At 44.4% G+C, this 17,748-nt stretch overlaps 1 protein-coding gene across 2 annotated transcripts in view; it reads right to left on the reverse strand.

The window, feature by feature from the left end:
* LOC141273800 (mitochondrial ribosome-associated GTPase 1-like) overlaps nucleotides 1-17,748 on the reverse strand; it is a 334,821-nt gene that overhangs the window by 236,625 nt on the left and 80,448 nt on the right. For both annotated transcript variants that reach the window (XM_073686165.1, XM_073686166.1), the window contains exon 3: nucleotides 14,969-15,071. In XM_073686165.1, coding sequence (XP_073542266.1) covers nucleotides 14,969-15,071 — 103 coding nt within the window. The remainder of the gene's footprint in view (nucleotides 1-14,968; nucleotides 15,072-17,748) is intronic.

A 17,748-nucleotide genomic window follows, 5' to 3' on the forward strand; every position in this document is an offset into this window, starting at 1 on the left:
AGTTTACATCACCGAGGCCCACTGGTCCCTCGTCCAGCGTAGAGGCTCTCTGGCCCATGCAAGACTATGACGCCTGTCATGGTGTGGTCAGGTACCCTTGCAGGTCATCTAGCATGCAGACCGAGCTGATGTAAACTGTTTCAAATGGTCTGTCCTGACACCTAGGTGCCTCTCACCTCCCCCTTAAATGTGCCTGGAGTGGTGTGGCATTTATCATCCGGTTCCAAAGACCATTGCTCACAAGAAATCAGTCATCAGTGTGGGATGTGGCCAAATGATGTCCACTTCTCTGCCTTTCTGTGACTCTTCTGGTCTCTGTATCTTTGTTGCAACATGCTGATGACACTGACACTATAAGCTCAGTGGTCAATACTGTCTGAGAACATCCTGCTTAAAGCCTAGCTATAGCGAGGTACTGTTGATGAATTGTTAGGTGTAGTGTTGGTCTCATGATATCAAAATGTTAACAGCATGATGTTGTAGACTGTTTAAATGCCAATTGTAATTGAACCCTGAAAATTATTGGGTGATTCATGGATCAAACACCTGTTGTGAATTTTGCCATTCAGCTGCTTGTTAAAGAACAGCAAGAGCAAAAAGTACTGAAACATTAAGCAGTTGGACATGAGTATTCAAAAGTTTAGAAAAGATGGCATTAAGTTCACCTGAGGTTAGAATGAATTTTAGGTTCATACAGAAGAAATTTTGCCCAAAAGCAAAATATCACAAACTTTTTATGAGTAGTACGTATAATATATTTATATACAGTATATCTATAATATAACCAGGGGTGTGTCCTTCTGTCTGAAGCCTCTATTGACTGAGCATGCTCAGAATGGCGCCATGACGCCAATATATTCAGGAGAGAGAGAGAGAGAAAGAAAAAGAGAAAGACAAATTCGTGAGTACACCCCAATATTATCAGTACATTATATATAGTACACCCCTTGTATTCTCAGTACGTTATATATACAGCGCTCAGCGCGAGTACACCCCCCTGCATTCTCAATACATTATATATACAGCGCTCAGCGCAAGTGAGTACACCCCCAGTATTCTCAGTACACTATACAAACAGCACTCAGCATAAGTGAGTACACCCCCTGTATTCACAGTACATTATACATACAGCGCTCAGTGTAAGTACACCCCTGTATTATCAGTACATTATATATACAGGGCTCAGTATAAGTGAGTACACCCCTGTATTATCAGTACATTATATATACAGTGCTCAGTATAAGTGAGTACACCCCGGTATTATCAGTACATTATATATACAGGGCTCAGTATAAGTGAGTACACCCCTGTATTATCAGTACATTATATATACAGGGCTCAGTATAAGTGAGTACACCCCCCGTATTATCAGTACATTATATACACAGTGCTCAGTATAGGTGAGTACACCCCCTGTATTATCAGTACATTATATATACAGCGCTCAGTATAAGTGAGTACACCCCCTGTATTATCAGTACATTATATATATAGCGCTCAGTATAAGTGAGTACACCCCTGTATTATCAGTACATTATATATACACGCTCAGTATAAGTGAGTACACCCCTGTATTATCAGTACATTATATATACAGGGATCAGTATAAGTGAGTACACCCCCTGTAATCACAGTACATTATACATACAGCGCTCAGCATGAGTACACCCCCCTGTATTCTCAGTACGATATATACAGCGTTCAGTGTAAGTACACCCCCTGTATTCACAGTACATTATACATACAGCGCTCAGCATGAGTACACCCCCCTGTATTCTCAGTACGATATATACAGCGTTCAGTGTAAGTACACCCCCTGTATTCTCAGTACATTATACATACAGCGCTCAGCATGATTACACCCCCTGTATTCACAGTACATTATACATACAGCGCTCAGCATGAGTACACCCCCTGTATTCGCAGTACGTTACATATACAGCGCTCAGCGTCAGTACACCCCCTGTATTCTCAGTACGATATATACAGCGTTCAGTGTAAGTACACCCCCTGTATTCACAGTACATTATATATACAGCGCTCAGCATGAGTACACCCCCCTGTATTCTCAGTACGATATATACAGCGTTCAGTGTAAGTACACCTCCTGTATTCTCAGTATGTTACATATACAGAGCTCAGCGTGAGTACACCCCTTGTATTCGCAGTATGTTACATCTACAGCGCAAGTGAGTACACCCCCCTGTATTATCAGTACGTTACATATACAGCGCTCAGCGTGAGTACACCCCCTGTATTTGCAGTATGTTACATCTACAGTGCAAGTGAGTACACCTCCCTGTATTCTCAGTATGTTATACATACAACGCTCAGCGTGAGTGAGTACACCCCCCTGTATTCTCGGTACATTATACATACAGTGCTCAGCATAAGTGAGTACACCCCCCTGTATTCTCAGCACGTTATACATATAGCGCTCAGCGTCAGTGAGTACTCCCCCCATATTCTCAGTATGTTATACATACAGCCAGGGCTGTGGAGTCGGAGTCGTGGAGTCGGAGTTGGAGTCGGAGTCCATTTTGGAGTCGGAGTCAGTATAAAATGGACCTAAAATATATAATAAATTGGGTACAGTAGTACAATGCAGTTTGTGGGGAGTATTTTTTCATAAGAATTTGGGAAGGTTATGAAATGTCCTATAAATGTCTGTCCTATTCCTGATCTAAGGGTCTGGACTTTTAGCGGAGATGAATCTGTGGTACAGTAAATTTATCACTTAAACATGAGCCATGTATGAGGGAGTCGGAGTCATGGAAATTGAGGAGTTAGAGGTTTGGCTTACCGACTCCACTGCTCTGCATACAGCACTCAGCGTAAGCGAGTACACCCCTCTGTATTCTCAGTACATTTTATATACAGCGCTCAGAGTAAGTGAGTACACCCCTTGTATTCTCAGTACGTTATACATACAGCGCTCAGCGCGAGTACACTCCCTGTATTCTCAGTACGTTATACATACAGCGCTCAGCGTGAGTACCCTCCCCTGTATTCTCAGTACGTTATACACATAGCGCTCAGCGTAAGTGAGTACACCCCCTGTATTCTCAGTACTTTATACATACAGCGCTCAGCGTGAGTACACCCCTTGTATTCTCAGTATGTTATACATACAGCGCTCAGCGTAAGTGAGTACACCCCTCTGTATTCTCAGTATGTTATATATACAGTGTTCAGCTTAAGTGAGTACACCCCACTGTATTCTTAGTATGTTATATATACAGCGCTCAGCGTATGTGAGTACACCCCCCTGTATTCTTAGTACATCTTATCTATGCTGGACACGTCCTTCTGTCCGAAGAAGGGATGGGTGGCACCTGCGCAGTGAGGCGCCGGAGTCAGCACGTGTGCAGACCGCACTACGGTGCCATTTTATTGAAGACACTGTATATGTCTTTAAAAAAATGGCACAGGATAGCGCGGTATGCGCATGTGCTGACTCCGGCAAATGTACCAATAAAAATGCTGCCACACACACATACATATGCATGTAAAGTTTGTGCACACCTGGTCAAAATTACTGTTATTGTGAACAGTTAAGCAAGTTGAAGATGAAATGATCTCTAAAAGGGCTAAAGTTAAAGATGACATATTTCCTTTGTATCTTAAGCAAAGTAAATAAATAAATTATATATATATATATATATATATATATATATATATATATATATATATATATATATATATATATATATATATATAGTACAGACCAACAGTTTGGACACACCTTCTCATTTAAAGATTTTTCTGTATTTTCATGACTATGAAAATTGTCCATTCACACTGAAGGCATCAAAACTATGAATTAACACATGTGGAATTATATACTTAACAACAAAGTGTGAAACAACTAAAAATATGTCTTATATTCTAGGTTCTTCAAAGTAGCCACCTTTTGCTTTGATGACTGCTTTGCACACTCTTGGCATTCTCTTGATGAGCTTCAAGAGGTAGTCACCAGAAATGGTCTTCCAACAATCTTGAAGGAGTTCCCAGAGATGCTTAGCACTTGTTGGCCCTTTTGCCTTCACTCTGCAGTCCAGCTCACCCCAAACCATCTCGATTGGGTTCAGGTCGGGTGACTGTGGAGGCCAGGTCACCTGGCATAGCACCCCATCACTCTCTCTCTTGGTCAAATAGCCCTTACACAGCCTGGAGGTGTGTTTGGGGTCATTGTCCGGTTGAAAAATAAATGATGGTCCAACTAAAAGCAAACCGGATGGAATAGCATGCCGCTGCAAGATGCTGTGGTAGCCATGCTGGTTCAGTATGCCTTCAATTTTGAATAAATCCCCAACAGTGTCACCAGCAAAGCACCCCCACACTATCACACCTCCTCCTCCATGCTTCACGGTGGGAACCAGGCATGTAGAGTCCATCCGTTCACCTTTTCTGCGTCGCACAAAGACACGGTGGTTAGAACCAAAGATCTCAAATTTGGACTCATCAGACCAAAGCACAAATTTCCACTTGTCTAATCTCCATTCCTTGTGTTCTTTAGCCCAAACAAGTCTCTTCTGCTTGTTGCCTGTCCTTAGCTTTGGTTTCCTAGCAGCTATTTTACCATGAAGGCCTGCTGCACAAAGTCTCCTCTTAACAGTTGTTGAAGAGATGTGTCTGCTGCTAGAACTCTGTGTGGTATTGACCTGGTCTCTAATCTGAGCTGCTGTTAACCTACGATTTCTGAGGCTGGTGACTTGGATAAACTTATCCTCAGAAGCAGAGGTAACTCTTGGTCTTCCTTTCCTGGGGCGGTCCTCATGTGAGCCAGTTTCTTTGTAGCGCTTGATGGTTTTTGCAACTGCACTTGGGGACACTTTCAAAGTTTTACCAAATTTTCGCACTGACTGACCTTCATTTCTTAAAGTAATGATGGCTACTCGTTTTCTTTACTTAGAATTTGTATTATGGCAATAAAAAAGCAGCTAACAGTCTATTCAGTAGGACTATCAGCTGTGTATCCACCAGACTTCTGCACAACACAACTGATGGTCCCAACCCCATTTATAAGGCAAGAAATCCCACTTATTAAACCTGACAGGGCACACCTGTGAAGTGAAAACCATTTCCGGTGACTACCTCTTGAAGCTCATCAAGAGAATGCCAAGAGTGTGCAAAACAGTCATCAAAGCAAAAGGTGGCTACTTTGAAGAACCTAGAATATAAGACATATTTTCAGTTGTTTCACACTTTATTGTTAAGTATATAATTCCACATGTGTTAATTCATAGTTTTGATGCCTTCAGTGTGAATGTACAATTTTCACAGTCATGAAAATACAGAAAAATCTTCAAATGAGAAAGTGTGTCCAAACTTTTGGTCTGTACTGTGTATATATATATATATATATATATATATATATATATATATATATATATATATATATTTACTTTTTCTTTTGATTTTTTTCTTTCCATCTTTTACATTTTAAAAATTGCAAACAGAAAAATGGGCCGATGCAAAAGTTAGGGCACCCTTGGAAGCTTGTGTGCTCAGATAACTTAGACCAAGGTTTCAGACCTTAATTAGACTATTATGACTTGTACACTATCAGTTAGGAAAGGTTGGATGATGCAAATTTCCCAGCTTTATAAAACCCAGCCTTCTCTAACTTTGTGCCAAAAACAGCAGCCGTGGGTACTTCTAAGCAGCTACTTAGCACTCTGAAAATGAAAATGGTGGCGGCCCACAAAGCAGCAGAAGGCGATAAGAAGATAGCAAAAGAGTTTTCAATTTGTCTTTTCCTCATCTTGTAATGTAAATTATGATATGGCAGTTAACAGGAACGGTGGGGGTCAAGATAAGGTCTGGAAGACCAAGCACAATTTCAGTTAGAGCTGCTCGTAGGATTGCTAGAAAGGAAAATCAGGACCCCTGCTTGACTGCAAAATACCTTCAGAAAGATTTAACAGTCTTTGGAGTTGTGATACATTGTTCTCCTGTTCAGAGACATCTGGCACAAATATGGCCTTCATGGAAGAGTCACCAGAAGAAAACCTCTCATGCGTCCTCACCATAAAATTCAGAGTCAGAAGTATACAAAAGAACATCTAAACAAGCCTGATGAATTTTGGAAACAAGACCTGTGGACCGACGAGACTCAAATAGAACTGGCCACAATGATCAAAAGGTATGTGTGGAGAAAAAAGGGCACAGAATTTCAGGAAAAAACATCTTGCCAACCATTAAAGGGAAGGTTCCATTATCCCCCCAAAAAAATTTCAACAATTGAAAAAAATGGAAGAATTAAAGTTTTGATTTTTTTTTTTTTTAATTATTGTTTTTAATTAAGTAAAATATGATAAATAACTTAAAAAGGTTTGGTATTTCCACTTTTAAACACTAGGGGGAGCAGCGGCTGAAACTTGCCATGAAAGCCTAGTGTACAACTAGCTCACATTACGGACTACAGTAATTTTGGGCTGGATCTGCTCACATGTGTGACATCACTCCTCTCCTCCCCTTCTGGGTGTTTGTAAGAGAGGATTAAGTGTAGGATCACAGTGAGGAGCCATTTTGTTGGTGACTGCCAGTGATACTGACAAGTACAGTGCCACTGAGGACGGCCGGCAGCACTGATTCTGTTAGATGGTGCTGCTAGCTTTATCATAAACTGGGGTTAGAAACGCGGAGTGTATCACGTGTGTGATTAGATACGCTTAGAGTAACACGCTAGGATTAAATACTGGGCTCAATGTAGTGTATCACATGATGGGATTAGATATTGAGCTCAGAGAAGTGTATCACACAGGATGAGATTAGATACGCAGTGAGGGCCACACCCGTAGCTATGCTACTGTAAACTGTATCGACTTGCGCCGATGAAGTTGAACTCTGCGGCAGAGCAGGGGGACATGATCTCCCTGCACTGCCACGCGGCCGATGTGGGGCCTGTGAGCCAGATGGGGGGAGGGGCCAAGCTCACAGGCCCCCCCACCCGTCCTCGTAAATTCAACTGTATTGACTGGTTGCCGATACAGTTGAAAGCAATGTTGGGGAAGCGTGACGCTCTCATCAATCCCCCTCTCTAAGTCTGACGTCACTGATGCGGACACTGACAGCGGGCACGATGACGAGTGATCGCTACAGAGACCGGAGCAGCGGAAGAATAAGGAGTGCATTCTACTGTATGGAGGCCGATGGGGGGAGTGAATTCTACGGTATGTAGGTCGATGGGGGAGTGAATTCTACGGTATGGAGGCCGATGGGGATTGCATTATACTGTATGGAAGCGGATGGGGTGTGCATTATACTGTATGGAGTATTATATATATTTTTAGTAACAGCGAGGTCATCTGCTGAGGTTCTCCTACATGTACTATTAGGGTGCACCACCGTAGTTGTAATCAGGGTGACCTGGTTAGGGGCCCACTTAGTTTCACCATTCCAAACCAGAACCCTAGCTACATTTCCGGCGACACCAATCCATCCACTTCTATGGGAGCAGAGGTGTAATGTGTGACGCACGCTCCATCCACCATATTACTACTCCCATAGAGGAGGACCGAGTGGGGTCACACATTATACCAGTGCTCCCTTAAAAATGTGTAACCTTGCTCTGTCCACTTTTAAGGGAGCAGGGGTGTAATAAAATAAACGTCCAGTAGATATAGAATTTCACAATAATACATACTACATATAATAAACTTGCACCCGTTAGTGCCTTTTATGTGGCACTAAAGGGTGTTTACCCTAATAAATAAAAAAAAAAAAAACAGAAGTGGGGTCACCCCTATTTTTCGTAACCAGGCAAAGTAAAGCAGACAGCTGCGTGCTGATATTATCAGGCTACAAAGGTAACTGGTTATTGGGCCCTTCCCAACCTAAAAATACCAGCATGCAGCGGCAATAGAATTAGCGCATCACATTAGATTGCGCTTTGCCTGCCCCTTCCCATCCCCGATTGCCCTGGTGTGGTGACGATCAGGATAATGATAGTTGGGGTTGATGACAGCTGTGAATTGTCAAATTCTGGTATCAAGCCCTGGTGTTAGTAATGGAGAGGGGTCTATCAGACTCCCCCACTACTAACCCACTAATGAAAAAAAAACAGAACTATGTTATTTGAATAAAGATGCCCGATACTTTCCCAGGTTCATCAATTCATTTTTGAAAAAAAAACAAAAAAAACAAGCAAGTCCGACGTAGTCCATGGCGTTCCCACGACTATCCCCAAATCCGACGTCCAAAGGTTATGGAGGCTTGTTCAGAGAACGACACTCCATAGGCTGTAGCAGAAGCCACTCCTGGTCCTGCCGCGCTTTACGAGACCTAGCAGCTGTGATCAGCAGTGACGTAACTACACCGCTCAGAGTCGTCGAGTCCTCTATATAATGGCCCCATATAGTACCCAACAGTATATGCCGCCCCATTCTCGGTATACGGTTAACCTCGCCCCCCTCCATCCAGGGTATATGCTCCCACATATTCAATGCAAAAAAATAAGTAAATAATTAAATAAACGCCTCTACTCACCTTTCACGCTCCCACGCAGCGCTGTGTCTGTGTGCTCTGAAGATGTCAGCAGTGAGCGGTGATAACAGCTAACAGGCTGAGATCACCGCACCCCGCCGCCGCAGATACTCACCCGGGACCTCTGCTCCCAGCACCTTCTCTCCCCGGCAGCTCCTGTCATGGCACGCACTGACTGAGCAGGGGAAATGTGCAGCTCGCAGCTTACATTGTGGGCTCCAAAAAGATGGCCGCGATCTCCTCCCAGAGCTGCGACCAGGACAGCCCAGGGGGCGTGCCCAGGTCGCAGCTAGAGGCAGAAGGAGCGGCCTCTAATGTTAGAGATAGTAGTCGGTCACTGACCCTGTCTTTTATGGCCAGGACTGCCGTAAGTGGGGTGTGTAAGAGTGCTGGTTAGCATCTTACACATCCCCCAAATAAAAATGGCAGCCCCCAGTGGCCAATGTAAAAATGAATAAATAAAAAACTAATAAAGTGGTACATTTAATTTTGTATTAAAAATAATTGATTATATAATCAATTATTAATACAAAATTTAAAATCGCGGCATCTTCCCTTTAAGCATGGGAGTGGATCAATCATTCTTTGGGGTTGTGTTGCAGCCAATGGCATGGGGAACATTTCACGGGTGGCGGGAAGAATGGATTCAATTAAATTTCAACAAATTCTTGATGCAAACATAACACCATCTGTAAAAAAGCTGAAGTTGAAAACAGGATGGCTTCTACAAATAGATAATGATCCTAAACACACGTCAAAATCTACAATAGACTACCTCAAAAGGCGCAAGCTAATGGTTTTACAATGGCTCTCACAGTCCCCGGATCTGAACATCATTGAAAATCTGTGGCTAGACTTCAAAATAGCAGTGCATGCAAAGCGACCCAGAAATCTCACAGAACTGGAAGAATTTTCCAAGGAAGAATAGATGAAAATCCATCAAACAAGAATTGAAAGATTCCTGGCTGGCTAATAAAAACGTAGTTACTTACCAGTAACGGGATTTCTCAGAGCCCATGACAGCACCACAGAGAGAGGGGATCCGTCCTTCAAGGAAAGGAAACCTACAGGTAAAAAGGTCAGTACCTTTCACCCGCATCAGTTGTTTATGGAGCACGAGAGGACCTCCAGGTTATTGATACAACATATATCATCGTTATAACGCTTAGCGTTAACACCCTGTGACTACGCATAAATAACAAAATAAGTGTGCACACCCACACGCAAAGGGAGGGAATATATGGGTGCGGTCATGGGCTCTGATAAATCCCATTACCGGTAACAACGTCCTTCTCCTTCCCCCATGACAGCACCACGCAGAAAAATGTATCTTTAGGGGGGAGACCACCGCTTACAGAACCCTTCTCCCAAAGGTGTGATCTGAAGAAGAGGCTAGGTCCAGCCAATAATGCTTGAAGAAGGTAGAGGGGGATGATCATGTCGCAGCTTTACATATCTGTTCTATGGAAACACCAGCTTTTTCCACCCAGGAGGTTGCCACTGCCCTTATCGAGTGAGCTTTTAATCCCTCTGGAGTGGCTTCCCCACTTGATGAGTATGCCAGAGAGATAGCATCTCTTATCCACCTTGTCAACGTGCCTTTGGAAGTTTTTAGCCCCTTCCAAGGTCCCTGAAAGCACACAAAGAGAGCCCTATCCTTCTTACATTCTTGTGTGGCCGCTATGTACTGGATGAGACATCTCCTAACGTCTAACATATAGAGATCTCTTATCCTCCCCTATTTTTGGTATTGGGGGAAAAGGAAGGAAGGGTGACCTCCTGGGATCTGTGGATGCTACCTTGGGAAAATAGGCCGTGTCCGGTTTGAGGACGACTCTATCCTCCAGGATCTGCGTAAAGGGGTGCACTGCAGACAGGGCCTGGATATCGCTGACCCTGCGGGCTGATGTTAATGCTACCAAAAGTGATGTCTTGAGTGATAAAACTTTTAGAGATGTACCATCTAAGGGTTCGAAAGGGGGTTTAATTAAAGCCATAAGAACCAAATTTAAATCCCAAGGAGGCGAGCTCTGACTAGGGATGGGTCTAGATATGGCCGAAGCTTTGATGAATATAGATATCCTGCAATTCCCTGCCAAATCACAATTGTATTAGTGCCCCTAATGCTGAGACTTGGGCCTTTAGGGTGCTTGTAGCTGGACCTTGCTCTACCCCCCTCTGCAGGAATTGTAGGATGGCTGTCAATGGAACACCTTCCTTTACACTGGACCCTGAAGTGGAAAGGAACCTTCTCCAAGTTTTCCCATAAAGTTTGGTGGTGACGAGTTTCCTACTCTGTAGTAGTGTGGAAATTAGATTCGGGGAAAACCCTTAATCCCGCAGAAGAGCCTCTCAAATTCCAGGCTGTCATGTGTAAGTTTGTTACCTGAGGATGATAAACCGACCCGTGGGAAAGAAGGTCCAGACCTTCCGTCAGCACCCAGGGGTCGGAGATGAACATCACCCTCAGCCAATAAAACCACATCCTCTTTGGCCAAAAGGGGGCAATCAGGATTAGTTTTGCTCTATCTTCCCTGATCTTTCTCAGAACTGCTGGTATCAAGGCAATTGGGGAAAAGCATAGGCTAGAGTGTGGTCCCACAGGATCATGAAGGCATTTAACGCTAAAGGGTTCCCTTTCGGATCTATTGAGCAGAATGTGTCTACTTTATCCTTCTGATTGTTGGCAAACAGCTCTATAGCCGGACATCTCCACATTTCTGCAATCTGGTCAAATATGGTCTGTTTCAGTTCCCATTTGCCCTGTCTCAGCTGGGTCCGGCTTAGGATGTCTGCTCTGCGATTTTCTGCCCCTTTTATGTGCAGTGCTGACAGAGACCCAAAATTGTTCTCGGCTATCTGTCACCCCCATCAAAGGAGGGCACCGGGTTCCTCCCTGTTGATTCAAATATGCCACTACAACTCGGTTGTCTGAGAATACTCGTACATGATGACCCTGAAGAGAGTAGAAGGGGTACCGGGATAGGAGGAGGAACCATATCTGTAGATGGATTTCCTCTGGAGGTCAATGCCACACTGGAGTCCCTGCTGTGCTTGGAAGACCTGGCAGAATGTCCACTTCCACTGCTGCCAAGACTGTGATGATGGGAGGGGTTCTCCTGCTGCTGCGGTTGAATAGTCTGCACCTCCAAATGCTCCTGGTCACTCATTGCTAAAGGGGACCGCCAGACCGCTGCCTGAAGCACTTCCTCAGTGTTTTTTAGTGTTTTTAAACCCCTGGCAGGCCCCACCTTCCTCCTCCAGATCTGCTTCCGGTCACGTGCCAGATCCGGTCATGTGCCCCTCAGTGCCAGAGCGTCCCCGCGCATGCGCAGTTGGATGCCTAGCCTGGCCATCAGCGTTGCGTCATAGGGACACACTCCCGGCACGTCCTCACGCCTATGCAGTGGCTCTCGGAAGTCAGGCAATCCGCAGGGCGGTGGCGTGTCAGCACATTGGAAGAGAGACAGTGCCCTGCGCGACAAAGCTCCACACCGCTCCAGCTAAGCCAGGGAGCCCTGCTGCCTGAAATGGCTCCATGGTGCTGCTGCACCTCTCCGCTCACCCTAAGGGCGCACTGACCCCCATGGTGGCGCTACAGGTCACTGCATCTGCCAAGGCAGGAAACCCCCACTGTCTGGATTGGACTGACCAGGCCTGGAATTCCTGACGTATCTTCTTCTAGCCAATCTTCTTTCTTCAGGTACGCCACTGCATGTTCCCCTTCAAGGTCAGGAAACCAACAGCCCGCGGGAGAGAGGTACCGCCCTTTTTATCTGTAGGTTTCCTATCCTTGAAGGGTGGATCTCCTCTCTCTGTGGTGCTGTCATGGGGGAACCAGAAAAAAAGAATTTACAAGCTGTGATACTTACAAACGGGGATGTTACTAGGTACTAGCCATGCATGGTGCCAAAACTTTAGCATCGGACCATTTTCCTTTTTTAAAATGTAAAAAATGACAATATTTTTTTTTGCCTAAAATAAAAAAGGAAATATGTGTCTTCCTTAACTTTAGGCCTTTTAGACATCATTTCATCTTCAACTTGTTTAACTATTTGCAATAACTGTAATTTTGACCAGGGGTGCCCAAATTTTTGCATGCCACTGTGACAGTAAGATTCTACATTTCACATTACGGCTGTAATTCCAGGGCCGAAGATGCATATCCTGAGCGGAACTAACAAACCCACAGGCATATTGGAGGCTGTTAGTTCAGTGGAGACAAGTGGCTGAGTGGGGAATAATAGAGACTATAATGTGTACTTTAAAGAGAATCTGTCACCCCCTAGGAGATTTGAGACCTCCAATATGGGCTGTGCACCAGAACACTGCGGAACAGTGCAGAGACAAACGGGCCGGGAGGAAACAAAGTGCTCCTGATATGAGTGTCGCATTGCACATGCGTGGGAAATGAGTTAGACCAGTGCACGTCACAGGGCCCTCTGACGTGCAGGGGAGGGGAGGGGGGGGGACATGCTAAATAAGCAGAAAAGCGGGGATTTCTGGGCTAACTAAAAGCTAGACAGGGATGCCAAGCATGCGAAAACAGATTTTATAAAACTCCATTTCACTGCAAGCAGACCTCTACTATGGGCCATACAGGTTTGTATAGATTTATTCTTCTATAACCTATATGCCCATAGTAGAGGTCTCAAATCTCCCAGGGGGTGACAGATTCCCTTTAAAGGGAATGTGTCAGAAAAAAAAAAAAAACTTTATTAACTGAAAAAAATTGAAAGCAATGTTTTAATTAAAAAAAAAAAATAAAATAAAATGAAAATGGTATAAAATATCAAAATAGTAAAACTTTTGACATTTTCAGTTTTTAAAACACTAGGGTGAGCAGCTGCTGAATCTTACCATAAAAACTGAGTGTAGTGCTAGCTCACATTACGACTGCAGTAAATATTGGCGGGGTGTGCTCACGTGTGTGATGTCACTGTTCTCCTCCGCTTCTGGGCATTTGCTAAGTGATAAGGGAGGATGAAGTTTAGGATCAAAGAGCAGAGAAATTCTGTTGGTGACTGCAAAGCGATACTGATATGTGGACAGTATCACCGAGAATGGCTGGCAGCCCGTTTCTGTTAGTTGGTACTGTTCACTGTTGGGCGTGCAGAGATTAGACCCTAGGCCTGTATCCCACATGATGGGATTAGATACAGGGCTCTGCGTATTGTAGCACACATGATGGGATTAGATACAGGCAGTGTCATAGATAATGGGGTAAGATGCATGGATCTGCTCAGTGTAATGCCTCATTAAGATGTCTTTAATACAGGGACATTTGAATAAGGCTTTACTGCGGTGTCTGCACATTCAGACTTTTGATGTGCTTTGCATATCCAGCAGTAAAGCTTCATTCAGATGTCCCTGCACACAGTTACTCTGGCAGCAGCAAGATGATTTCTCTGCGGTGCTCTGAGCACTGTAGTGACAGCGGCGGTGAGCACAGGTCAACAGCTTGACATTGTACTACTAATACCAGGCTACCAAGCTGTTCTCATCGCTGGAAGAAGTTACTGCTGCAGGGTAGCTCTCACCGCAGTCCTGCACCAGTACCTTCTTCCAGCGATGAGAACAACCTGGTAGCCTGGTATTAGTAGTACATTACCAAACAGCCTGACCTGTATACAGCGCCATTGCCTACGTGTGCTCGCCATCTGTACCCAGTCAACAAATTGTGAAGAAGAGAAAGCCAGCAACAAGTGCTGTTATAGAGTCTGTGATAACTTTCTGTATAAGGTGCGCTGAGGTACCTCGCCCCGTGGAGACCGGGTGCTACTCCAAGTGCAAAAAGTGAGTACAATAAGTAACAATACGGAGAAAAACAAGATAGCACTCACCGGTCTAAAAAATCCTCCTTTATTGCATCCGTTAAAAATCCATAGCAGGGGGGTCGGTGGTACACATTAAAGGACGACAGCCGTTTCGCACACATCGCGCTTCCACGGGTCCAAAAGATACCTTTTCATGACCCGTTTCTCCGAATTCTTACTTGTTGGACCCAGTCACCACTCACTACTTGTGTGACTGCAAAACACTGTGTGAGCGGTGACTAGGAGAAAATTATAGTTTACAGCACAGCTCTGGACTACAATAAAATGGCGCCTAAATCCCCCCTCCAGCAGCTGAAAACAGGACAACCCAAGGGTTGTCCCCAGTTCACGGGTGAGGCAGCCACAGTGTAGGAGATTACGTCAGATGTAGAGTGCAGCCTCTTATGCCTTGGGGCTGCCATATCGGTGTTGAGTCATACTCAGCACCTAGCGGCTGCAGATAAAATTAATAAATAAATGTTAACAGTACATGCCATTTTATAATAATTATGGATTGTATCAATCAATTTTTTTAATACAAAAATAAAAAATTGTAACATTCCTTTTAAAGTAAGGCTGCTATGAACTCAGTTAGAAAGAATCTTCTTTTATGTGACGCTTACCATGCATGTTCTATAATGGCTTTTGTTGTTCTATTTTACCTTTTCATGAGAGAGGTCTGCTAAGTCCATCTTGTTCAGTATAAGCAAGTGAGGTTTTATTCCAAGATATTCTTTAAAAAGAGGATTTCTACCCGATAAAGGAATTTGTTCACAGTTAAGGACATTTTTGGATAATTGCCTGAAATGAGCAAAGCATATACTGGAAAATCAAATCTGTGGACATACAAGCATATTTCTTTCTACATATTTACACTACATTTAAAAAGTAGTGTATCCAGGGGTCCAGTCTCAATCCTCAAAAAAAACAGGATAAGATAGAGCATCCCAATGGAGTCCTAGAGTGCAACAAAACATACAACTCAAATGGACTCAATTTGTGTTTTAGTGCCCAGACAGTGTGCCATCTCAGATGGGCACAGGAATGCAATCTTAGACTCTGTGTCCATATGAAAAGATGGACAACAATACAAATAAAACACAAATGGAATCCATTAAAACTCAGTTTATAATATTGCAGTCTATGGACTAGATTCATGAAGGTCGGTGGTGTCTATGCTGGTGTTGCATACTGGAATCAGATATGATCGATTCATCAAGTAGGCGCACACCTCTTAATGAATTTGGAGCATTTGACAAGTGGTGAATGCCTCACCACAAACCTTACTCCAGTCAGAGACTGGAACAAGAATTCTTGCGCAAGATAAGTCACAGGTCATCATGACTTAGACAAGCTGCACACCTCTGTTCTGCCCATATTGGCAGAGCTATGCTAAACGTTCATAAAAACAGCAAAAGATGCAAGATTTAATTTTGAGACTTATCAAAGTACTTTTTCTACAGATTTCTGGTGAAAACATTTTGATGAATTAAAGCCCATGTCTCCATTGGGGGCTCCGTTTTAACCGGTTCACAATGCATTTATGAAATGTCTGCTGTTCCTTCTGACTTTTAGAAAAACAGTTTTTCTAAAATTCAGAAGGAATACCAGACATTTCATAAATACAGTGTAAACTGGTCTAAAGTTTTTGTGGCACCCCGAGGTCTGGTTGCCACAGTGACAGCAATGTCATGTCTGAGAGCAGGTGGGAGGTTCCCTGGTTGGGGACAATTAGCATGCAGCACCTCCTGCCTCAGTCCAGGGAGGGGAAAATCCTGCCCTTTATAAACTGGATCTGGGGCGGGGTTAGAGAGTGAAATGCCAGACAAGTTCCAGTAAGGTCGCAGATAGGGACAGGTCAGCAGCAGGCTGAGGAGTCCCTGTAGGCAGAGGAGGAACACACGAGGCCAGGAGGGGAACTAGCAGAGTTCGTCCTGGCCAGAGACTTGTAAAGCCGGACACTGGAGTCCGAGGTTGTGAGGGTTATAAGCCCAGCAGCAGAAAACCACCATGCAGGGGACTTCAAGTCCTCTGGCCCAAGGAAGCCCGGAGGCTCAGCCACACGAGAGGGACTATTACTGCCCTGGAGGGGTGAGAAGCACGGAAGGCCCGAGTCGCCAGTCATACGGGTGAGAACAACACGGTACACTCAGGGACGTGGGCTACCACTACGCTACAGCAGGATAGCCAAGAAAGAGTGAAGTCAGCACGGTAGGCCTACAAACTTCCCCTGATCAGCAGGATTTCCCAGTTGCTCTCAGACTGACCAGGCCTCCATTGTTAACCTGTATCCCGGACGGGTCCCTTAATACCACCAACAGTAAAGACCCTGACTTGCATCACAGACTCCGTGTGGTTAATGCTGCTCCCGCGTACCATCACCACCAACATCCCTATACACTGCCCTGAGGCTACACTCCTCCCGTTGAGGAGTTGTACTACCCTCAGCTGCACCCACAGCACCAGCCTCAGCGGTCTGCCCTGCAGCGGCGGTTCATCCTGACTAGTGTTGAGCCACCCCCGTAGTGTTCGGGTTCGGTTCGGTTCGTCGAACACCGGGATGTTCGAGGAACTGTTCGTCGAACTGTTCGTCGAACACCTTAGAACACCGTCGAACACCGTTAAAACCAATGGCAGGCAAACAAAAACACATAGAAACACATAGAAAACACCTTCAAAGGTGTCCAAAAGCTGACAAACTGCTCAGAAGACGCTCTCTTTAAAAAAGCCGGCCGGCAATTCAGCAGCGGCATACACCGGTAACCGACAATTTAGACAAGAAGGAATAGAGCATCACACATAGATTAGATAGATAGAAACATGTCAGTCACATATATATGAAGTACAGTGACAGTGTTGCTTACTGTACTTGTCATTTAGTGTAAAGGATTTATTAAAAAAAATAATAGTGTTTTCATGCACCGTCTCTTTAAAAAAGCCGGCCGGCAATTCAGCATCTGTACCCGACAATTTATAACAGACAGAATAGAGCTTCACACATAGATTAGATAGATAGAAACATGTCAGTCACATATATATGAAGTACAGTGATAGTGTTGGTTACTGTACTTGTCATTTAGTATTAAAATAAAGGATTTATTATTAAAAAAAATTGGCGTGGGGTCCCCCTTAATTTTAGGCTCTAGCGGAGGTTAAGCAGACAGCTGGGGCAGATGTTTGAAGCCTGGGAAGGGGGTAATACCCACGGAGCTTCCCAGGCTACTAATGTGAGCCCCCAGCTGAATACATAGCCTTTACTAGCTATTAAAATGGGGGACCCCCCCAAAAAAATGACGTGGGGTCCCCCCTAATTTAATAGCTAGCAAAGGCTAGGCAGACAGCTGGGGGCTGATATTAATAGCCCAGGAAGGGAGCCATGAATATTGGCCCCCTCCCAGGCTAGAAACACCAGCCGTCAGCCGCCCCAGAAATGGCGCATTCA

The sequence above is a fragment of the Phyllobates terribilis genome, unplaced genomic scaffold, assembly GCF_046119375.1.
Source record: "Phyllobates terribilis strain yellow unplaced genomic scaffold, ASM4611937v1 Scaffold_5__5_contigs__length_657084704, whole genome shotgun sequence".
In the NCBI taxonomy this organism is placed as follows: domain Eukaryota; kingdom Metazoa; phylum Chordata; class Amphibia; order Anura; family Dendrobatidae; genus Phyllobates; species Phyllobates terribilis.